General features: G+C 37.5%; 2 protein-coding genes across 9 annotated transcripts in view; one reads left to right on the top strand and one right to left on the bottom strand.

Moving 5' to 3' along the window:
• Positions 1 to 722: 722 nt before the first annotated feature.
• LOC148068000 (uncharacterized) lies at positions 723 to 1,661 on the bottom strand. Its single transcript, XM_087804547.1, has one exon. It carries the CDS (start codon positions 1,659 to 1,661, stop codon positions 723 to 725), a length of 939 nt encoding a protein of 312 aa, XP_087660673.1.
• Positions 1,662 to 10,863: 9,202 nt separating this feature from the next.
• Positions 10,864 to 24,772, top strand: part of map2 (microtubule-associated protein 2) — a 49,897-nt gene continuing 35,988 nt past the window's right edge. For 3 of the 8 annotated variants that reach the window (XM_087804621.1, XM_087804624.1, XM_087804625.1), the window contains exons 1-2: positions 11,763 to 12,004; positions 18,436 to 18,486. The gene's annotated coding sequence lies outside the window, so the exon portion shown is untranslated. Of the gene's footprint in view, positions 10,946 to 11,759; positions 12,009 to 18,435; positions 18,487 to 24,772 lie in introns of those variants that run through there. The other 5 variants (XM_087804618.1, XM_087804622.1, XM_087804620.1 and 2 more) reach the window with 4 other exon arrangements.

The raw sequence follows: 24,772 nt of genomic DNA on the forward strand, positions 1-24,772 counted from the left end.
AGCTGTTTGAACGCTATCGTCGACACCTGCTGGCAGCACGTTTTGCAACAAAGAAAAAATATGAGAATCTAAATAATCGCGAGATATTTAAGCTGGTATCAGCAGCGAAGACGTTTTTATCCTCTTACTGCTGCTGAAAATACACCTGTAAGTGTATGAATATATATGCATTTATATATGACGTAACTTCCGTTTAAAACGTCACTAAGATGGAGCTGTTTAGTGTGTTTAGTGTCCATCGAACCATGCTCAGTTTTGTGGGCGTGTTAGTACGCCAATTTAGTGTGCATGGTGCACTAAATTTCGCATACTAAGAATTGAGATGCACTAACGCACTAAAAATACTAACTTTTAGTAGCTAGTATGTGATTTGAGACACAGCATATGTGTATAATTAAGAGAAATCTTTCTGTACAAAAGTTAACTAGCTACTAAACAACAGCCTTTAAAAAACAAGAGGAGTTTTATTATTATTGTTATAAATGTATATATGCAATAACGTGTTTGTTCAATTACATGATTTATTAACTTATATATTTATTTATTCATATTCAGAAAATAATGTTTCAATCAATAACATCCTGTTTATTTTTTCTTTTTTTCTTTTTTTTTCATCATCATTATTTCGATAGTAATACACAAACAAACACAACGAAAGCGTCCCAACAAAAACACAAATGTTGTCTGTTGAACAGTTCTTGTGTTCCAGGGCCGTCCATCAATCAAGTCTTTGGCGTGTCATCGCCTCCACTGGTCAGAAGTTTTTCCTTCAGAGCGCGAAGGATGTCGACGGTTCTCTGCCGGAACACCGTCTGACCCACCCACAGGTTCAAAGTGGTGCCGAATATGTACGTGTTGCACATGGTGACGTGCACGTTCTCATCGAAGTGCTGATCAAAAATCTCCCATTTAAAGGTGACGAAAGTCAGCCAGAGTCCACAGATCAGGTAGAGCAGAGCCTGGACCACACCTGTGACGGCTGCCCTCACCTGACCCAGGAACCCCGGCGAGAGACAAGACTGACCACTGGCCATCATCTGCTGCACGTGTTTTATCAGGTAGCCTGAAATCACAGCAGTGGACGAGATCATGGTGGCGACGGAGAGAATTAAGTAACTCTTGAGCAACCACGAAATGATACTTTTGGCACTTTTGAAGCTCTGTGGCAGTGATGCCGAGGACACAGCGCTGGAGTTGTGAAGAGCGTTGTGAAATTTGAAGCGTTCCTGGACATGAACAATGACCACGGATATGTCGATCAGAGTCCAGATTCGTTCGAAGAAACAGAAGGAGTAGATGACCAGCTTGACGTTCTTCTTGAGCCACACGTAGACAGCTCGCTTGGAAGGAACGATCTTGATGTAGTAGTAGAAGTTGAGCCAGACCGAGGTGGTCATACTGGTGTGTAAACTCCCAAACGTGAAGATATAGAAGACCAAAGCGGCGACCGTGGAGCTCTGGTGCAGGTTGACGATCAACTTGACGAGCAGTGAGGTCAGGTAGAGGACGCTGCTGAGGACCAGCGTGTACAGGAGGCTCCTCCGAGGCTGCTTCAGGGTCACGGACGTGTCGGCGAAGACCAGGCAGTAGACGAAGAACACGTTAATGGAAAGGCTGGTCAGAGTAAAAGGCACATTAACGACGGTCGTGAGGAGATCCATTTTCCCGGCCGGCTCTGTTGCGGTGCTGAACCTCGCCTGGAAGATCAAGACTTAATGTATTGGATTATAACAAATCCAGGGATATTTGCATCGCAAATCACAGACGCAAATAAAGTTACTGTGAAATTAAGCGGATCTGGAGTTTTAAATAATCATTTGTTTTGCCACGACAGCCGGATCATTAGAACAAACAAAAGCTATGTCTGTTTATTTATTGTGAGAAGAAATATATTCTTTGATTTCCATCTAATTTGATCCTCAAAAAAATCACCTCGTTCTGTCTGTGAATCAGTTGCAGCACAGCTTCTCCTACAATGTCAAATATGTACACGTTCATCTTTTGTGCAGAAATTTCAGATCTGCTGAGGACAGAGAGGGATTCAGAGAGAGTGTGTGTGAATGGTTGTGTGTCTTTGTGTGCTCTCTCTCTCTCTCTCTCTCTCTCTCTCCCTCTCTCTCTCTCTCTCTCTCTCTCTCTCTCTCTCTCCCTCTCTCTCTTTCTCTCTCTCTCTCTCTCTCTATATATATATATATATATATGCACAAGTTTTAGGCAGGTTTGGGGAGTAAAAGTGTATTGAGATGTTTCTTGAAGGAGTCAGTAGATCATCAAACACAGATGTTTCTTGAAGGAGTCAGTAGATCATCAAACACAGATGTTTCTTGAAGGAGTCAGTAGATCATCAAACACAGATGTTTCTTGAAGGAGTCAGTAGATCATCAAACACAGATGTTTCTTGAAGGAGTCAGTAGATCATCAAACACAGATGTTTCTTGAAGGAGTCAGTAGATCATCAAACACAGATGTTTCTTGAAGGAGTCAGTAGATCATCAAACACAGATGTTTCTTGAAGGAGTCAGTAGATCATCAAACACAGATGTTTCTTTAAGGAGTCAGTAGATCATCAAACACAGATGTTTCTTGAAGGAGTCAGTAGATCATCAAACACAGATGTTTCTTGAAGGAGTCAGTAGATCATCAAACACAGATGTTTCTTGAAGGAGTCAGTAGATCATCAAACACAGATGTTTCTTGAAGGAGTCAGTAGATCATCAAACACAGATGTTTCTTGAAGGAGTCAGTAGATCATCAAACACAGATATTTCTTGAAGGAGTCAGTAGATCATCAAACACAGAGATGGTTCCAAAGCTTAGGAGCAACAGTCTGGAAGGATTTCTCTCCTCTGGTCCGGAAGTTCAGGAACCATCAGTAGATTCTGATCCACAGACCTCAGAGCCCGAGCTGGGGTGTAAGTCTGGATCAGATCACTGATGGAAGGTCTGACCATGAATAGATCTGAAAGTAATAACCAGAATTTTAAAATGATCCTGAAAGAAACTGGCAGCCAGTGAAGAGTTTGAAGGAGAAATGTGAGTTCTTCTACTAGAGCGGCTCAGAATTCTGGCTGCAGAGTTTTGAATGAACTGCAGGCGAAACAGATCATATAAGCGTCTTAGAGGACGACTGCTTTTGTAGTTTGAGAATTAAATCTTATTCATACAATGGAAAACACTTTGTCCTTCAGAGTGAGACAAACATGACGTAGCTGAATGGGAACCAACACAGATTCATGACCTTTGTTTTCAGTGTTTTGGTTTGGTCCATTAATTTCTTTTTTACATTACACAAAAACAGATGAGGATGATTTAAAAGTAATTGAATTCCCATCATGAATTTGCATCCAATGCAAATACTTAACAATAGTCTGACTTCTGAGTATTTAGTCCGAGTCCCTGCAGACCAGCACAGACCTGCAGTATCGGCAGCGACAGGATGTCGTTTATAGCGTACGCCACCATTAACGGGATTCTTATTTGCTTCGCCTTTCCGGCCAACTTGTTCTTCATCTACTGCCTGGTGTGTGCGGCTACATCGGGGCAGATCAAGCAGCCGCTGAAGATCCTCCTGGAGACGCTGGTCTTCTGCACAGTATCCAACTTAGTGTCCATAATCGGCATGTCCTCGTGTGACCTTCATGGTTCAGATGTCTTCTTCAGCACAGTGCTCTACTTGTTGTCGATCTGCCTCTTCAACACCAGCATGACCTCCACCGTCTGGCTCAACTTCTACTACTACACACTGATCGTACCCGCCAAGACATCCATCTCCGTCTGGATCAAGAAGAACATCAAGATAATCATCTACGCAGCCTGGATCCTTGACAGAATTTGGACGTTGAATGAGATTTCTTTCATCGCCCTCCGACTCACTCCTTTATTGACCAACTCTACCACACTCCAAAAAAAAAGTGAATTGATTCATATCCGCTGGGTTTCTTTCATCATCATGTGCTGTCTGAAGACCTACCTGGTTCTGTCCATGTGCGTCATGATCCAGTCGAGCGTCTCAATCTGCGTCTACCTGTGTCGACACATTCAGCACATGTCAGCCAGTGGTCGCTCCTATTCCTCGCCAAAGTTCCACGGACAGTTGAGGGTGAGCATCACCGGCCTCTTACAGTGTCTGCTCCACGTGTTCTGTGTTCTGGGGACGACCTCCAAGTTCATATCTGAAGATGTGTTTAATCGCTCTGTGAATTCCTTCTCACACATCACAGCGATCAATATATACATGTTTGCTACCACTTTAAACCTGTGGATGGGTCAGTCTGTGTTCCGGCAGAAAACCGTTGACCTTCTCCAGGCCTTGAAACCAAGAAATCCAAACAAATTGGGGACGACAGAGCAACAAGGACAAAACCCGGAGCTTCCTACTGTCCAAACACTACCTGAAGACGATGTCTAAATCTGTCGTAAATATTGTTTGGAAAATATATGTTCGTATGCGACACTTGTTTATAGTTGCTGTTAGTTTAATACTTGTTGTTACCGAAGTTTTCATCTGACAATTTAATCTAAATGTTTTATTTATTTTCAACATTATATGTAATAAAAAAACAAGTTTAAAAATACTTTGAATCATTTGATGGTAACATTAGAACCTGCTGATAACATGTGTTGACTCATCTTTGTTATAATCTTCCTCAGTCAAATACTTAAATGATGCTTATTATCTTTGATTCCAAAATAAAAACAATACTTGAAAGTCAGTGGTGGACCCGGCGTTTCTCACAAAATACACATTTTCTGCATCAACAGTTAGTGAAGACAAGACGAAAAACAAAACACGATCCTTCGTTAATTTTATGAAACCGTGAGGAACAACCAGAGCCATCGTTCAATGATTGAAAGTCTATCATTGATCGACACAAGAAAATGCAGCCCGGACCACCAGCTCGTTCGACTTCAGGAATGAGAAATGAAAATGAGGATTTTAATTTGAATTTCTTCACTTAAAAACATTTTAACCTAAATAATATAAACTATTGCACATCTTGTTTTTGACACTGAAAATTACAAACTAAGAGGTTCAATGTGTTAAAATAATTTCCACTGTGAATACATTTTAGAATCGATGGTTTTTTGTTTTATAACTCATTTATCTTTTCATTTTATTTATTGACTTATTATTCTTTTATTTTTCTTCTAAATGTTTTTCACTGGTTTTGATGCATATTGGCAATAAATATGTTCAATTTTATTCTTTCAGAACCTATGAAAGAGTTTTGAGGTAAAACATTAACTTATTAAGTTGAACATTTAAATGAAGCTAAGACTTTTATTCTGTTTTTCTTGAAGAAAATCAATTTTTATACAAATTAATCCCATTACAGTAAGTAAGTTATTTATATTTGTATAGCGCTTTTCCAGACCAGGGTCACAAAGCGCTTAAACAATCAAAACAATATTCAATAAAGTATATATTTTAAAGATCAAGATAAAACTGATAACATAACAGGAGTTCCAGAAAATCAAGGAAAAGCCTGAACAAATAAAAACGTCTTAAGATGTTTCTTGAAGGAGTCAGTAGATCATCAAACACAGATGTTTCTTGAAGGAGTCAGTAGATCATCAAGCGCAAAGAGAGAGAAGATTGTTCCAAAGCTTAGGAGCAACAGTCTTGAAGGACTTCTCTCCTCTGGTCCTGAGCCGTGTGTGTGGAACCATAAGTAGATTCTGATCCACAGACCTCAGAGCCCGAGCTGGGGTGTAAGGCTGGATCAGATCACTGATGGAAGGAGGAGCCTGACCATGAATAGCTTGGAAAGTAAGAACCAGAATTTTAGAGTTGATCCTGAAAGAAACTTGAAGCCAGTGAAGAGTTTTAAGGATAAGAGAAATGTGAGTTCTTCTACTAGAGCGAGTTAGAATTCTCGCTGCAGAGTTTTGTATGAACTGCAGGCGAGACACATCCTTCTTGTTTAGACATGAAAACAAACTGTTACAATAGTCCAGGCGAGAAGAAACAAACGCATGGATTACAAGATCCAGATCATGTTCCGACAACATTTTCCTAAGTTTAGAGATTTTTCTCAGTTGAAGGAAACAGTTTCTGGTCAGTTTTCTGCAGTGTTGAACAAGAGACATGACTTTATCAAATACAACACCCAGGTTTCTCAGGCTTAGTTTGACAGACTGACCTAAGTCACCCACGTACTGACTCAACCCTGGAACCTTATCATCAGGAGCAATAACCAGAGTTTCAGTTTTGTCCACATTTAGCTGTAGAGTGTTTTCACTCATTGTTTGATTTCTAGCAAACAATTGACTAAGTTCAGCCTCTGGGGCTCAGTTGGGTCAAAAGAGCAGTAGAGCTGGATGTCATCAGCAAAAATGTGATAAGAAACATCTGAAAATCTCTGAATGATTTTACCGAGGGGAATCAAGTAAAGCAAAAACAATAAAGGACCCAGAACAGAACCTTGAGGGACTCCACACATCTGCCGATTCAGACCTCATTTGATTGGCGGATACACTAAAACTGCGCCCAGAAAGGTAAGATGAGAACCATTCTAACACAGACCCAGACAGTCCCACTTCATCCCTCAGTCTTCTCAGCAGGATCTGGTGATCAACTGTGTCAAAGGCTGAGGACAGATCCAAGAGAACCAGAACAGTGGATTTACCAGAGTCAGCCGACATCATGATGTCACTGGACACTTTCAATAAAGCTGTCTCCGTAGAGTGATGTTTACGGAAGCCAGACTGAAACTTCTCATGGATGTCGCTCTGATCCAGGTACAGCTGCTCAGACACCACCTTCTCCAAGATCTTGGACAAGAAAGGGAGCTTAGAAATAGGCCTGAAATTACTGAGGTCAGTTTGATCTAAGCCTGGCTTTTTGAGCAGAGGCTCCACAATGGCATGTTTAAATGCGTTGGGAAAAACCCCTGTGGAAAGGGAGAGGTTCACCATATTGGTAACCCAGGGGCCAATTACATCAAATGCTTTGATAAAAAGCCTTCAAGGAAGGACGTCATCTGAGCAAGAGGAGGGTTTCATCTTGTTCACTAGTGCCGAAATATCACCCAAAGATACAGCAGTGAAGGAGGACCAAGAGGAGGAGAGGGGCTCAGAGACAGTAGGGGTTCCAAACAAAGGGGGAGAGATTTTCTCTTTGATCAATTTATTTTCGTCAATGAAAAATCTCAACAATGTGTTGCTGTCAGCTTCACAGAAGACAGGTGTGATTTGAGGAGCAGGAGATACGAGAGAATTAATCGTGTCAAACAAAACTTTGGGGTTTTTCATATTTGCTGCTACCAGTTTTCTGATGTAATCAGATCTAGCAGTTTCTACCATCTCATTGTAAGAAGACATCATATCCCTGAGGTGAAGTCTGTAGATCATCAAACACAGATGTTTCTTGAAGGAGTCAGTAGATCATCAAACACAGAGATGGTTCCAAAGCTTATGAGCAACAGTCTGGAAGGATTTCTCTCCTCTGGTCCGGAAGTTCAGGAACCATCAGTAGATTCTGATCCACAGACCTCAGAGCCCGAGCTGGGGTGTAAGTCTGGATCAGATCACTGATGGAAGGTCTGACCATGAATAGATCTGAAAGTAAGAACCAGAATTTTAAAATGATCCTGAAAGAAACTGGCAGCCAGTGAAGAGTTTGAAGGAGAAATGTGAGTTCTTCTACTAGAGCGGCTCAGAATTCTGTCTGTTGAGTTTTGTATGAACTGCAGGCGAGACACATCCTTCTTGATTAGACATGAAAAAAAACTGTTACAATAGTGTAAACGACACAAACGCATGGATTATAAGATCAAAATCATGCTGTGACAACCTTTTCCTAAATTTTGAGATTTTTCTCAGTTGAAGGAAACAGTTTAATCCATTAGCATTGGAGGTAAAATGAAAAAAATAGTTAAAGATCTTGTGCAGGGATTGATAAGCGAGTTTGAAACGACAATTGACCGCAGAGGTTGTTTTCTTTGACCCGGTGGCTGAACAAAGGCCATTAATAAAGTGTGAAAGGAAGGAGTGCAGCACTTACAGACACTTATGCCTGCCGAGTCTTCCTGGCATAACTCTGCCTCGCTCTCCATCCATCACACGCCGCCTGCAGCGACCGGGAGATGAAGTGTTTGGCAGAGCCGGGCAGCAGATGGAGCTGGTTTCCTTCTCGTCTGGCTGGTCTAGAGGAAGCTTCAGCAGCTGGCGTGGATCCACTCGCACATCCTCTCCAGCGAGGCAGGTCCACACCAGAGGCTGCTGTGTAATTTCACTACTGTTTACATACACTCACTCATGAAGTATTGAAATGATGAACTGCCATTACCATTTAACGTAGACTCTCAAAGAATTGTTTTTAAAATGAAAATAATTCAAACTTTTGTCCTATAATGTATTGTTATTTATTATTATATGTTCGTATCTGACACTTCTTTATATTTGCTGTTAGTTTAATCCTTGTTGTTACCGAATTCTCTCCTGACAATTTAATCTAAATGTTTTATTTATTCTCAACATTATATGTAATAAAAAAAACAAGTTTAAAAATACTTTGAATAACTTGATGGTAACATTAGAACCATTTGATGAATGATGAACTGCCACACCATTTAACGTAGACTCTCAAAGAATTGTTTTTAAATGAAAATAATTTCAACTTTTGTCTATAATGTATTGTTATTTTATTATTTGTTTTTTATACGCCCACTTTATTGAACACGTCACTTATTTTATTATACTTTATACTTATTTATTTATATGTATGTATTTCAACTATTGGATTATTATATATTACATTTAACCTGAATCCCACAAAAGTAAATGGCAATAAACATTATCTAAATCTTATAATTTAATTTAAATTCAGATAAAGTTAAAAAATGAATCACAGAGCGTTGTGTTGAGGTAATATGTGTTTTTTTTGTATCATAAAATTCATTTTCTTGTCAACTCTTGTTGCCTTGGAAATAAAACCTGATCGGTTATCACTCGGTTCTTCACTCCCCTCTAGTGCACAGAGGCTGAGGAGCACGGCTGGAGGTTTTCGAAAATAATTCATTCTGATTGAATAAAAAGTCACATCTTTGACATATTGTACATCAGATTTAAATGTGTTTGATACTGTAAAGAGGTCAATGTTTAGCATAACAGTGAGTCTTCAAAACATGTAGGTTTGAATTGCAAATGTTGCAGAAATAGAAATAAATACTTTTTCCATTTACAAAATAATACGTGCTCTACTCTTCAGAAGACACATTGAGATCCAACATTTTCTTTGACATCAAATATATATATATTTTTAAATGAATCAACATCAGTTTGGAATGTCGACTATTTTAAAGTGTATTGAGAATTTCATGAAAACTTGTATATTCAGTAAAAGTGAATTCATAAAAACTTGTAAATTCAGTTAAAGTTAAATCATAAAAACTTGTATATTCAGTTAAGATATTATTGAAGTTATTTCTTAAAAACGTGTATATTCAGTTAAGATATTATTGAAGTTATTTCTTAAAAACGTGTATATTCAGTTAAGATAGTATTGAAGTTAATTCATAAAAAACTTGTATATTCAGTTAAGATATTATTGAAGTGGATTCTTGTTCCGGAGTTTGTCATGATATTTTTCTCCCCAGTCTACTTTTTAGATAATTTATAATTCTACGAAATAACTCACACAAACATCAGTTTCGAGTTTAAGATAAGGAGCAGAGATTACTGATTTCTGATGTCAACAACTATACAGACTTCCAGTAACAGTTCAGACAATTAAAATGAATTCAAACAATAATGTAGTTAAGGTGAATTGAATCAGACTCATATTTTCTGATACATAAAGTTTGATAAATATACATTTCATTAGGGCTGAGTCTTCAAATATGTTGGCTCCATGTGTGGTTGAGTTTGACGTCCATGTCTTAGAGCCATAAGTAGCTGCTATTAATGAATAATAAAAACAGAAGATCGTCATTGTCATGATGACAGACTTGGCCACAGCTGTTTCACAGCAGGTGAACTGGATTGACACCCCAGAAGCACACAGGTGTTCACCTTCAACTCTCTCCCAGATGCATCGTTTGACTACACAATGAGTTTATTAATGTCGTAAGAAGAGCCATCCTTAACCTCTATATATTTATTTTATTACATCAGCGTTTATTCACTCGGTGACTTCAGTCGTTTTATAAAATGTTACAGTATTTAATTGTAACTACTAAATAATATGAAAAAAAGAATACATTTGGGTTGATATTTTGATTCTACCACCGATTTGAGGATATATTTAACTCAAATACCCGTGAAATACCTAGCAATAAAAAATAATAATTAATAAAAACAACTTTTAATACCAATTTGTAGTAATAATCCGTAGTTAAATTTGGAAATTACACTTATTGGGGAATGTACATAATTATTTGAAAGCACCTTTGATTTCTGTCAAAGCTTCCAACATTGTCATTTATATTGAATAAAATACGAATAGATTATAAATAAAAGACGGAAGTTGAGCTCCCTAATACTCTGCTGCGCATGCGCACACATGATTAACAGGTGAACGCTTTAGCTAATAGCATTAGCAGGTATGTCAGTCACCTTAAACTAAAACGTTATTATTGGTCTGTTGCTGAGCGTAATATATATTATTACATGTGTTAGTACTTTTTAAATGCATTGGTTAGTTCGTGCCATTGTTTTAACTCGGTGTATTTCATATAAACTCACTTCGCTGGGAAGTTTTGTTATTTTTACGCTACGTTTTTTATTTTTAAATACACCGTATACACTTTACATTACTATCCTTATTTTCCAGATTGAGATTACTCCGCGTGTTTCTAGAATAACGTGGGATGGAGATAAGACCGTAAGTACTAACGCGCGGGTGTGTGTGTCGACAGGCGTGGCTACTCCAGTCATTACGGTAGCTGCAGCCTGCGGAGGCAGAGACGAGCCAGAGTTGGACCGTTGGCGTCGCACCGAGCAGGTAAAAATCTTCTTCTTCTTCTGCGAATCTGAGGCGACATGACGCCGCAGAAAATACGTGTGGATGTGGCTTTACTGGCGAGTGCGGTGTGTGATGACGAGTGTCTTCTCTGAGGGAAAAAGGACGCATTGTTCGTGGACATGATTGTCTCCTCTTTGTCCAGACACTTCTTTCTGCATTGAATCCATCACTTGGATCACAAGTGTTTCGTGCACATATTGCCGCATTCCAGAGGTTCCCAGTGATCCCATGTTGCTTCACATGCGCACTGGAACCATGGCTCTTCTTCACTGACCAACATTAAAAACCTATTGCGGTAAACTGCGGGATTTTTCCTGCGGTGACAGTGAGAAAAAAAACTGCGAAAAATGTGTGAGATAATGGCATGAAATGAGCAGCAGTTGTGCTGGACATTCAAGGTGCAGATAGATGCTGAGTCACATAGGAATGATGTTGTGGAGTCATTACACGCATGTGGAACAATCTTAAAGAATATTGATCTGCTTTGGTTGATCAACATTTAAGATGCATCTGGAACACCTTTTATTCTAAGCCCATCTTCAATGTGGATCAATTTTGGACAGTTATGCAGGGCTTCTGTTCAATTTAATCTGCATACATTGGCTTGCTATTGATTTCCATCCGTCCATTTAGCTCCAGTGTGTGGAGAACCATTGAAATGCTCCATCATTTCCAGGGTGTATCAACTCATGATCAGTGGGAGGGGCCTGAGCGACGCCTCGCAGGGGTGACCGGGTTTATTGTCCAACATGAGCCGGGCTCCTCATCCACGATTTCTCCGGTATCTCAATGGAATCTATACGTGTTTCTATTCCACCTGTGTGGAACAATCTGGCCCAAGGAAACCTTCCCTGCAGCCCATAAATCAGACACGTCATCGGAGCGACACCGCCATCAAAACCATGCTTGTTACGTAATGTTTGAGATGATCAATGGTTCTGATGCAGGTGATCATCTTTCAGGTCGAACATCCCAGACAGTAGGATTCCAGCTGGATGCAGTCACACGGCGACAGGACATCCATGTGTTGACTGAAATGTAGGTGAGCTACTCTTAATCCCTCGCGTGTTAGACGTTCTAATCCTGATTCCTCTCACCTTAACCAGCCAGGCGTTAACGGGTAGAAACAAGAGTCAGTCAGAGAGCGACTTAATGCCGTACGTGGGGGTGAGACAACGTAGAGAGATTTCTTGAACGATAGAGGAGTGACACTCTTTAGTTGTGCCAGACTCTTGCCATCCTCACATCCTCAACTGTGACTCTCTGACAAATACTTTATACTCTCCAGTCATTGACACCAACGATTGATCACATCACCAAAAGAGATTATGTCATTGTTGTGTTTGTTATTGTACAAAACACAATCATATGGTTAAGACTCATTCAATTTTCAGGCCAAACCTTTTAATCATGTTTTTGTTTTGATGGTGTGCTGTTCTTTTGTATGAAGTCATGTGACGTAAGCTTCTTGGCAGAAGTTGAAAATGTAAACTTGTCGTTTATCACTGAAGGACTTTAGAATCAAAAGTATGCGAGACGACAAAAATGGACTACTCTGATAATAATCCCAATCCTTCGACATGAGGGTTTATTTTTAAGGTTTGATTGGTAATCATTTTCTTTTCTTCTCGTCCTGAGTTACAAAATGAGTCTCAAGATTGATGGAAGCAGTGACCTTGGCTGTTTAGTCGGATACATTTTGTATATAACAAATTAATGCATAGCAGCTGCTGCTATAGTTGTGACTGAAGAATTACATTTTTACCAGGTTGCTGACAGAAATCCAAGATACTTTTCTGTTCTGATGGACGTTATTTTCCTCACCCAGCAGTATATGACAACCAGAGAGCGCAGATAGAAATACATGTGTGGGCAGAGAGTGACTCACCTTACTGTGTTTCTGCTGTGTATCTCTTATGTGTGGGTATCAAACATTAGTCGCCCGTCGCTTTCTTCATAGAATTTACCTTTTGCATTTTTTAAAAACACGAGTGACGTATTAATATGTCGGTGTTTAAGAGAAGGAAACAAAGATTATGGATGTCAACAATAACTATACATACAGATGCAAACAATAACTGTCAAACTAATGTTAAATTAGAGGAACCTCCAACAATGAATGGACAATATCTGACTCACACTTGCTGTTACAGACAGTTTAATAAATATACATTCAGTTATGCTCATGACTGACAAAAAATACTTTGGTCCCTTGAGTGATACAGTTTGAAACCCCCTTCTTTTACCATACAGTGACCTGTCTTTCTTTTAAGGTTGGAGAACAAGTTTTTCTTAACGTAGGAGCTAACAGCAAAAAATAGCATTTTTAGGTCAGATACATACAGTCCTACTGACATAATGGGCGCACATGACTCAAGCACGTTTCTGGACTATTTAAAAAAGTGAGATATAAGACTAACTAATTAAAGAAGACACTGCTTGTTATATACAATAATTTATTAGAGAAAGGAAGAAAAACGCGTGACAAAAGAAGATTATGAAGGCAAAAAGAAAATACAAAGGCAGGATATTTGTTGTTAAATCCTAAATGCTAAGTGTTATTCCTTCTATGTAGTATACAGATGGTACGTTGATTCAAAAGCAAATTTAAAATTTAAAGACTGAATACATTTAATTTAGTAATGCTTAGATTTATCGTTTGTGATTTGTCACAAAGAAAAAATGTATTTGACAGTAGAATTATGCGTACACGGCAGCACGTAGGGTTTTTAACAATGGTTATTAGATCTCAAGGATCGAGAGCAACTTCATCCTATTAAGTGTCGGTGAAGCCCAACCCACTTGAAGAAATTGCAGGATTACATCACCAGCACAGAGAAGGAGAGCCAGGATCTCAAGCACACACTTCCAATCTTCATGTCAGGAAAGAGTTGTTTTAGTTCAACTTCCTGGGTAGAAATGTATCATCTGGAGAAGGTTCAAAGCCTTGTTTCGTCCACGTTATAAAATACAGTTAACGTTGATGTTCAGAATAAATAAATCAGAACTCTTGAAATGACATTTTGTCTTATTGAGAAAATCCTCTTTGTTCATCCCCTTAATTAGTCCATTCTATAAACTATGTTTTAAAATAAGAAATATAGAAACATAGATTTCATTTTAAGAATGAGTAAAAGATCATCTGTAACTATTTCAAATGTATTTATCCTTATTTTAGTACGTACCAGGTTTTATATTTTCCTCTGGGACATCCAAACTCTTGTTTTTAAATCTGTCTCTGAAGCGAGGGATTCCAAAGAATCTGAAGTCACTTTGAGGAAATAATCTCCTTTGGTTTGTTCTTTGCATGTCCTACTGAATGTGCCTGAAATACTTCTAACGCGAAGCAACACAATCTTAGAAAATGTTTGATCCAGCTCAAGGGACTACACGTCTGGGGAAGCTTCTAAACATATCCCACAGGACCACAACACTCAAATTGGTGTCACTCGACTCGCTTGACTGGATGTGACTTGAAGATCATGTCCGTGGGCAAAATGGAAATGACATCTTGTTAAAGTACACAGCTTGACCTTCTGTCTGGTCTGGACCACAAAAAAACAATAATTCATTATTTGTTTGGTGATTTATACTTTTTTTTTTGTAGTATTTGAATATTTTTGAAATGCAGGTGTTAATAACACACTCAAAAGTATTTCATTTTTGGGGATAATCTTCTATGTAGATACTCTTAACAGTGTGCAGTATCCTGGTATAATTTTTAACATGATCAACTTTTTTGGAATCTCCCTTTGTGTGTGGATTTGACTTTTGAACGCTAAATAATGAAGTCTAATCTATTCTAGATGTTGACAAAAGTTCATAGTTGATGGCTGGAACTGAAAGGTGCTGCCTATAAGATCTATCCCATAATAATGGGTATCCAATACAATGTGTATTGCAGTTACTGTCCAACATCATTCTTAACACAAATAGTTTCACTGCCTTCAATCTATTTGTCATTTCATGGAGCACGTCCTCTCTTAACTGTGTGGTTTCATCATTATTTCTCTGCCATCCATTGGTTTTGGCTGGAGAGGATTAAGGAATTCTTGAGGACAGGTTTGCCTTTCGCAGGTCATTTCCACTTCCCTCTTGCGTTGGAAAGACAAGGACGGATCAGATTATCCTCCTCATTCATGTGGTCCAAGTTTGGTCCGCTGGGTAGTTGCTGCACTTTCTCTCTCTCCGCTTCCATGGTTACGAGGCTTGAGTGTTAGCGTAGAAGACAATGACAAATGCTTGGTAATTGTACGAGTGAGCTTTGCAACAATGCACACTGATGCAACTCGCGTCTGTCTCGACGACGATCGCACTCGATTAACTGTAAAGACGTGCGTCTGAAGTTGAACTCGTGACCAAAATGGATCCACATCAAGTCTCAAGACCAACTGAACTGAGGCTGCATTAATTATAGTCTCTTTACTCTGTTTATTACATTTGAACAACGTCATTAACTGGCTCTGCTTCATCATTTTTATCTATTTCACCACCATCTGTTCGTTCCCTCTCTGTCCAAGTATCTAAAATATGCTTATATAACCATTAAAACCCCATTATAGTTATGCCAAGTATGCCTTTGATAGCTTTTTTTGTTTTTGTCCTGCCGCATGTGCATTTTATTCACTGTCTATTTAATTATAAAAAAAAGTGCATTGTTTTTAGCGTCTTTAGTTCGGCTCCTTATAGATTTCCAATCCACCAATTTATAATTGTATAATATTCAAATATAATGGTTAAGTCTGTACATTATAACAAAAATACTTCTGGATATATTTCTGTTTCATAACTATTTTCCTCACAGTTTATAGCAGTGTTTGTGCAAACAATCAGAAATGACTAAAGTCGTTAGCGACTGTATTACTTAAAAGTGCTTTTAATACACAAAAAACCCAAACAAAACAGTTAAACTCGGGATGACATTGCTATTCTCTATTTTCAGCTTGGCTTCAACAAAACATACAAGTACATTTCTCACCTTCCCTATTCATTTCAACATATAAATGGACGTCGTGTCACATGGTCTTTGTCACTGAAGCAATTCACTTAAAGCTAAATGAATCACCTTCTTGGACTTCTCGTCCATTCATCACAGGCGAGCGGTTTCCAGGTACCATCGCTCATGTTTCCCACAAGTCCCTTCATCTTCATTTGTTATTGCAAAAAATGTCTGTCCTTCTTGTATGAACCTTTGCTTATTCTGAATCAGCTAATGTCTTTATCTGTTACCATGGAGACTGAGTTCCGCTGTTGCCGTGGAAACTGGCAGCTCATCACAACCCACTGCAACACACCTCCACCACTCCCCTGAGGCAGCAAACGCATTCACATTAATCCCTTGCAAATATGTTTGTGTAGTAGGTCCATTTATGTGTAACCTATGTGCCGTCGTTCCTGAAACCAACCTTTGATACCGGAGCTGTGACGAGCTCTTACTCCCCCAATTAACAATTTGTGGCCAAATTTGGCCCCTAGAATGAATTCATGCGGCTCCAATGAGTTAAGAATACAATCTTGAAACCGATCATGTAGAAATGTTTGCCAAATATTACAAACATGTGGATTTTGTCCTTATTTTTAATAATTACTTGTTAAAGTTGAAGGAAATAATTTTCTCTTTTTTAAATTTCTGCGATATCTGAATGTGTGTGTGTATATATATATACTGTATGTATATATATATATATTAGTGGGGTTTGTATTGGTAAGAATCTGGTGATGCAATACGTATCACTATACAGGGTCATTCATTGAATATATAGTGACACTGTAGGAACAAGGATATACTTTTAGAATACGATTAAAATGTAAAAACCATACAAACTATGCTGAGAACAAATGAAATGAAAATAAATAAGGCAGAGTTGCAATTTGCCAGAATATTGCACATCCAATGAATGTTCTTGTATTTCACTTGTAGTTTAGTGAATTATACCACCTTGTTTTATTTTATTAAGCAGAATTTAGTAAGACTATGGTTGACGGATAAAACCTTTGTTTGAGTCCGTTTCTGCGTGATTTTATAGACCTGAAACGTCTGCCTATACAATCTCATGTGTCAACATTAAATTGCCCTTTAGATGAAGCAAGATTTTTACCTTGCTGGTGGTGGACAGTTGGCAATTTTTGTAACGGTTGCAAGACTCTAGTAATCTGGAGCCGTTGCTTGCGTGAGAAGCCGAAACATTCTGTGATGCCACCTGTGAGAAGCGAGAGGGAGGATCGAGCGGTTACCAGTCGTAACACTGTTCTATGAATGGATCCGTCATCACGACTCCTCCTGCTCACTCGGCATGACGCTGATTATTTAACGGCTTGGATTGACTTGTCATCCATGCAGAGCTGACCACCAATGATGTGTAGGTCTGACACAATACATTAGTACCAATCACAGTTGTGTTAACGTCTGTATAGAACATCTAAGGAGTGCAATATATTCTGGAGAGTTTTAAAATGTCCATTTTCTTTTTCAGAATATTGGAATTTCTAGTGAAAAAAAGTACCCCAGAATGTACAAACTGTCCTTGGTAATCTTTCAGTACTTATTTAGTGTTGGGTGTTTAGTACTACTTTGACCCTGTGTGGGTTGTGTTTGGTATATCCAGTACTGCTCCATTGTTATCTATGGTGTGTTTCTTTTATCGCTACGTAACTTCTGCCAAGGAGATTATGTCATCGTCAATGTGAGCTTCCCAGTATCCATTTAAATAAAAAAACTTTTTGGAGAAACTATTACAATTTGGTAGTGTTGTAATGAACTTTTAAATACACAAGTAGATTAGTCAGTCTTGCTTTTGAATTGTTAAGATGAATTAAAGATTAAATGTACTAACGTTAAGTAAAGAAAGAAAATCAAATGTGGGATCAAAGATTGCTTTTGTAATATTTGTTTCATCTGTGATTCGTGAATTTAGATGGTATCGTTTACTTTAGCCTGAGGGTTTGATCACTGCTTCAATTTTCAGTGGATTTTTCTCAACAACCAGAAGTAATGGTTGGGATTCGTTGAGTCTGATTTTGGAAAGTGATTGACGACTAAAATGTTTTGTTTGATGAGTTACTGTCTAACTAGTCGTAAGCAGGGAATACTTTTTTTTTTTTTTTTAAATGAAAATTACATTAATCTTATTATTATTTAATGACATTTATGTGAAATAGTTTTCCACCTTCTCTCAATTAAAACCATTTTCTCGATTTTCTTTTTGTTTAATATGAATAAAAGATAAATGCATAGTTTCGGCTGATGGATCAAAAAAAGATAAAACCTGAACAGGACCAAATCATTGGTCTCATGTAGCTGTAATTAAAAAATCATTCTCCATTTTGACTATTTTGACTATTGTCTCTCTTCATGTTTTTGTATTTGAACCGAGGGATGGTTTGTTTGTGACATGAATGACGGTTTTGTTCTGTTGTTTTCTTCTCTTCTCTTTTGTCGACCGTCTTCCACAAACTCTCAAACCTCCCAGATGTAATCCTTTGTTCTGATCCGGAGACACCATCCCAGTTATTCAGCTGAGGTAAGAAATCTTCACACGTGTTCAGTTTTTTTTTGCATTTCATGAATCGCTTCTGTGCTCGACTGCCACAGTAAAGATGCTGCATCACTGCTGCTTTCCAATACAGTCACACTCTGATTTAACCGTGGGGCTCAGAGGAAGAGGGGTGTGTGTGTGTGTGTGTGTGTGTGTGTGTGTGTGTGTGTGTGTGTGTGTGTGTGTGTGTGTGTGTGTGTGTGTGTGTGTGTGTGTGTGTGTGTGTGTGTGTGTGTGTGTGTGTGTGTGTGTGTGTGTGTGTGTGTGTGTGTGTGTGTGTGTGTGTGTGTGTGTGTGTGTGTGTGTGTGTCGACAGGGATAACACACAGGGAGACATTTTTGTTCTCGGCTTTAGTAGGAGAGGTGCAGAGTTATTTTTAAAAGTGAATCTTGTGCGAAAAATGATTTGAATCATGTCCAGTAAAGTGTTACGAACGTCAGTTGGAACTGAAGGTTATTCTTTCGACTGCATTAATATCAGTGATGCAATAAATCTAAAGATTTGAACCAGCGTTCGTGTCACCGTCGGCACGTTTGTGGAGGTTTTCTTATCGTTGTTCTTCCAAGACAGTCTTGGTGGAGTTAAGAACCTGATACGCGTTCATTATTCACAACTGCAATCAATTACACTCGTAAAGCTTGTGTTAATAATTCAGGCTTTTAATTTGAGCTATCTGGACAAATATGGGGTCACGTCAATAAACCTGGTCCCAGGAAGACCCTTGACTGTATGTATGTGGCCCTCATGAGTGAAACCATCAACCGATCATGACATGTAGAACTGTATACATGTTTGACACTTGATTTTATTTCATACTGGATCATATTTTGTCATTTTCTTTAGTTTTCTTTTGTGTATTTTCCTTGTTACTTACATTTTTAAACTTTCATTATCACATCAAAAGCTCATTTCTGTGACCTTTTAGTCTTGACTCTTAATTTTGCTTTCCTTTTTCCTATTTTCACTTTCATGTCAATTACTTGTTCGCACGTCTCTCTCACGTCTAAACAATTTCCCGAAGGAGACCTCCTGAGGGATCAATAAAGTTTTACCTTACCTTACCTTACCTCTTTACACTACAGTGGAACGGTCAAAACTATCCTCGGCCCTGACTTTTGTTAATGGAAATGCAGATGTTTTTCAAGAAAATACATTTAAAGTAAGTGTTAAAGCGATTCTATGCGATTTTAAGTCAAGCGACGTCAGTGGACTAAAGTGTTGGTGTTCAGCCCAACGGGAGACTACATTTCCCATGAGCACTTTGCAGCATATAGATGATTTCTTCTGTTTCCAGACTTCCATTGTCTGAATGAAGGATGATACTGATAAGTTAATGAATCAGATTGTGGATAATAAAATATGATGTGTGTTGTGACGCAGCACAACCACTAGATATTTAGCATGTTTACATCATTAAGAACTTTTACAGTGAAAATAAAAATCACACAAAACATCTCAAGTCACGTTATATGAGTCATTCAACTAGTTTTAAGTTAATGTGTCATCACAAGTTATTTAGCACTAAAATATTAAGCTACACAAAACTACCCAGAGCTACTTTAAACAAAAATGAAAAATGTTAATTTAAGAAAAAATGATGCCTCATAAAAACTATAATTATAAAATAAATGATTGTTTACATCGTTCATTAAACTTCTTCAGTCCTTTAAGTCGTACTGGCCACTGTCATTTATGTTTATTTCTCTTTCCTGCAGCTCCTTTCATGAGGTAGTGACTTTGCTATCGTGTATGTTCCCATTGTTGGCTGTAATTCAAGGGAGAAGCAGAGGGTGAGACGGTAAACAAGGTTGTCTCGGCTCAATCTGCAGCCTGACGACGTCTCCTCGTGTCCTTGAGCTATAAAACCAAACCCCCTTTTATTTCTGATAAGGAGGGCACCTTTGTATCGCACTGATGTAAGTGAATTGAGCTAAACCAGGGCTGTTTGAAAAGAGAAGACGCACTTAAGTGGTGTAGGTCGAGGCTCGGTCGTTTAGTATCGAGTTTAATTCAGATTATTTAGTGAGACTGTCGAGTCTTAACATGACGGGAAATCTATCGTAAAAATACTTAATCAGTATTTTCCTTATAGTCTCTGGCAATTATATCAATTTATTTGATATGAAACCTAAAACCTTAAACCTTAAATAAAATAAAAAAGAATAACTTAATGAAACTTAATCACTATTGGATGCTTTGAAATGTATTGCTAACACGAAAATGAACAAACACTATACATTTAAAATTAAATATGAATATTCAATGTATGAATACATTTGATTTACACATGCTTTATTGAAATATAAACCATAGAAGAATAGAAATATACACCATAAAAAAATAAATTGATACAATGCTATTGAATATTAATACATTAAAAAAGATCCAATATTTAACCTAATGTGTTTGTGGTTTGCCTTCGGGTCACATTGACCCTGAGATAGCACAAGGAACAAGTGTATCAATATTGTCCTGGACCCCAAGTGTGGAGACACGTGAATATTTAAATGTTAATAGTAGATATACCTAATAATGTCTATCTATTTATACACACTATATTGAAATATCAATAATAAAAGGATTTTGGTAAACATAACACGATTTGAGTGCCAAAAAAAAAGGAAAATATCGATACAGTGTTATATAGATACGGTATTATAAAATGAAATATTGTGTGTAATACTCTCTTCATCACTATTAATACAAAGTAACTCCAGGGTTAATCTGATTTTTTTTTTTTTAAAAAAACCTTCATTTTTAAACTATTAAAAAAAAACATCAGAGTTTCTTTATATAAATCGTATAGATCATCAAATTAAAAACTCAAGAAAAATCCTGTAAATATAATATTAATTCTCTTTGTATCAAACTGTTTTATGACTTGGACAAGGTACATTTTTAAAGGTAAATAAAAGTATTGATGTTACAAACATCTTGACAATCAATTATGTTTTGTTTTGACCTGGTGAGGATGCACTCGAGCCCAGGTGTGTTCTAACATGTGATCTTCACGCTAAAGTAACCTGCGACATAATGACTCTCAACAGAGTGTCTTGATGTCGTCCGAGTAACAGGAAAGCGTCTTTTATCAAAGTGTCCGTCACAGGTGCTCTGTGTAGGTCTCTTGTAGGTGGAATATTCATCATCAGCCCACATCAGAACCAACAGAGAGATCTCCTCAAGAGTGATCACTCACCGCTGACACTTTACTACCTTGAACTGAGAGGCAGGTGTTACTTTATGGGCGAGGAGACCTGCAGGTCATGAAAGCTGAGCAGAAAGAAATGGAACATTTGAAATTAAAACTGTAGCTTTAATATAAACATTATTTGTTCATTGTCAACAGCTTTAAACTAGTCATTCATCCTTGCATTGGTCAGTACCTGTCAAAGAGGTCAAGGCTGATGTAGGCACACAGAGCATGATGGTGAAGGTTAGTCCATGACCTGCTGTTTTTCTCAAGAGTCTCTGAAGTGATTCGGTTATGATTGACCTTTGAGTTTATTACTCCTGGCTTGGACAAAGTAAAGTAAAATAAACCTAGTTTTCCTGCTTTCTTCTGCTACATGTGTACATAATTGAAACATCTTAAGACTTTTTTATTTGTTCAGGCTTTTCCTTGATTTTCTGAAACTCCTGTTGTGTTATCAGTTTTAAGCTTGATCTTTGAAATATATACTTTATTGAATATTGTTTTGATTGTTTAAGCGCTTTGTGACCCTGGTCTGGAAAAGCGCTATACAAATAAAAATTACTTACTTACTTACTTACTAATTTAATGTACAATGTCTTCACTAAACAACAATGATGTGCACGATGAGTAAAGGAAGCGTGAAATCATATGTGGTTCCTCTGGTTTAGCCCGAGGCCTCTTCACACTCGTCCCCACTGGTTGGTGCCACAGAGCTCATGGACAAACATTCACATCCACAGCTTATTCTCCTCCTCGAGCTTCATCTGAACCGACAACGTGGCAAACAAAACTGACTCTGCATCAATAATTAAACTAGAATCACTGCTCGACTCTTTACGCCGTCGTAATCTCACTTCGGTTCGTAGACGAGAAACTTTTGTCACTCGTTGATTATTAATAAATAGATGATGCGAGTAAAACATTTTCTGTGAATACTATGCAATAGGGGTGTGTATTGGCAAGAATCTTGTATTACGGTAGTATCACAATTAGGGCTGTGTACTGGCAAGAGTCTGGTGATACGATGTGTGATGATACATAATATTGCAATACTGTAAGAACAACGATTTATTGTGATATATTGCGATACTGTAAGAACAATGATATATTGTAACACTGTAAGAACAACGAGTTATTGCGATACTTTAAGAACGTTTTATTGCGATACTGTAAGAACAACGATATATTGTAACACTGTAAGAACAATGAGTTATTGCGATACTTTAAGAACGTTTTATTGCGATACTGTAAGAACAAGAGTTATTGCGATACTGTAAGAACAACGATTTATTGTGATATGTTGCGATACTGTAAGAACAACGATTTATTGTGATACTGTAAGAACAAGTTATTGCAATACTGTAAGAACAACGATTTATTGTGATACTGTAAGAACAAGTTATTGCGATACTGTAAGAACGAGTTATTGCGATACTGTAAGAACAACGATTTATTGCGATACTGTAAGAATGAGTTATTACGATACTGTAAGAACAACGATTTATTGTGATACTGTAAGAACAAGTTATTGCAATACTGTAAGAACAACGATTTATTGTGATATGTTGCGATAGTGTAAGAACAACGATTTATTGCGATACTGTAAGAACAAGTTATTGCGATACTGTAAGAATGAGTTATTGCGATACTGTAAGAACAACGATTTATTGCGATACTGTAAGAACAAGTTATTGCGATACTGTAAGAACAACGATTTATTGTGATATGTTGCGATACTGTAAGAACGACGATTTATTGCGATACTGTAAGAACGAGTTATTACGATACTGTAAGAACAAGTTATTGCGATACTGTAAAAACAATGATATATTGCGATACTGTAAGAACAATGATATATTGCGATACTGTAAGAACAACGATTTATTGTGATACTGTAAGAACAAGTTATTGCGATACTGTAAGAACAACGATTTATTGTGATATGTTGCGATACTGTAAGATCAACGATTTATTGTGATATGTTGCGATAGTGTAAGATCAACGATTTATTGCGATACTGTAAGAACGAGTTATTACGATACTGTAAGATCAACGATTTATTGTGATATGTTGCGATAGTGTAAGATCAACGATTTATTGCGATACTGTAAGAACGAGTTATTACGATACTGTAAGAACGAGTTATTGCGATACTGTAAGAACATTGATTTATTGTGATATGTTGCGAAAATGTAAGAACAACGATTTATTGCGATACTGTGTTTAATTTCTTTAACTTTAAAATCTGTTTTAAAGCCAGAATGAGTCCAAAAATAAGCTAAATATAAATTTAACCTTTTTGAAGTAAAATTGTACCTAAATTCAAAGTTATTTTTTAAATTATTTTTTGTAAAAAAAACAACAAAACAACAAACATCTGATCTGTGATTAACACGATTTAAAAAAGTTAGTTTAACGTTGTTGTTGCTCTCTGGTGTTGTAGTATTTACAGACCACAGGACTCTTGATAAAGTCGTAACTGCTTTCATTTGTTTTCTAACCAAAATATGTCCAAACATCAGCTTTAAAAGCTGCTGGACTCACTGTATCCTCTCAGCCTTAGTTGTTGCTGAGATTTCGTGGGATCTCATTCTTCCTTCAGCTGCAGAGGATGTAACGACTGCTGCCATCTAGAGGTAGGAAGTTTAATTGCAACACAAAAATGAACAAACGCTGTGAATATTTGCACATTAACTGTAAGTAAAAAAAACAAAAAACAACAAGAACATTTATTTATACAGACTTTATTGGAATATAAAGCATAAAAGAAGATGCAATGAAACTATGATTTAAAGTCAGTAATACTGGCTCTTAGTTAGTGATCGACAATCTCATTATTCCTCCACAGAACTACAGACTTGTTTCACTGCTTCACATAAAAACAAAATCGAAATCTCAGTTGAGATGACGACGCGCAACAATAAAGACTTAATCTAGATTTTTTTTATACCTTCATCCTCATCATTCCTTCCACTATGTTATACATGAAGTTTTTATTGTAGTTATGTTCATCGCAAACATATATTTCCATGCAAATGTATCGCCTCGAAGAGCGTTTAATCCTCAGATTGAGTGAT

This window comes from Callionymus lyra, chromosome 12 (assembly GCF_982586985.1).
Source record: "Callionymus lyra chromosome 12, fCalLyr1.hap1.1, whole genome shotgun sequence".
NCBI classification, from domain to species: Eukaryota; Metazoa; Chordata; class Actinopteri; order Syngnathiformes; family Callionymidae; genus Callionymus; species Callionymus lyra.

Coding starts and splice junctions, on each gene's coding strand:
- LOC148068000 (XM_087804547.1), bottom strand. CDS start 1,661: ATGGATCTCCTCACGACCGTCGTTAATGTGCCTTTTACTCTGACCAGC.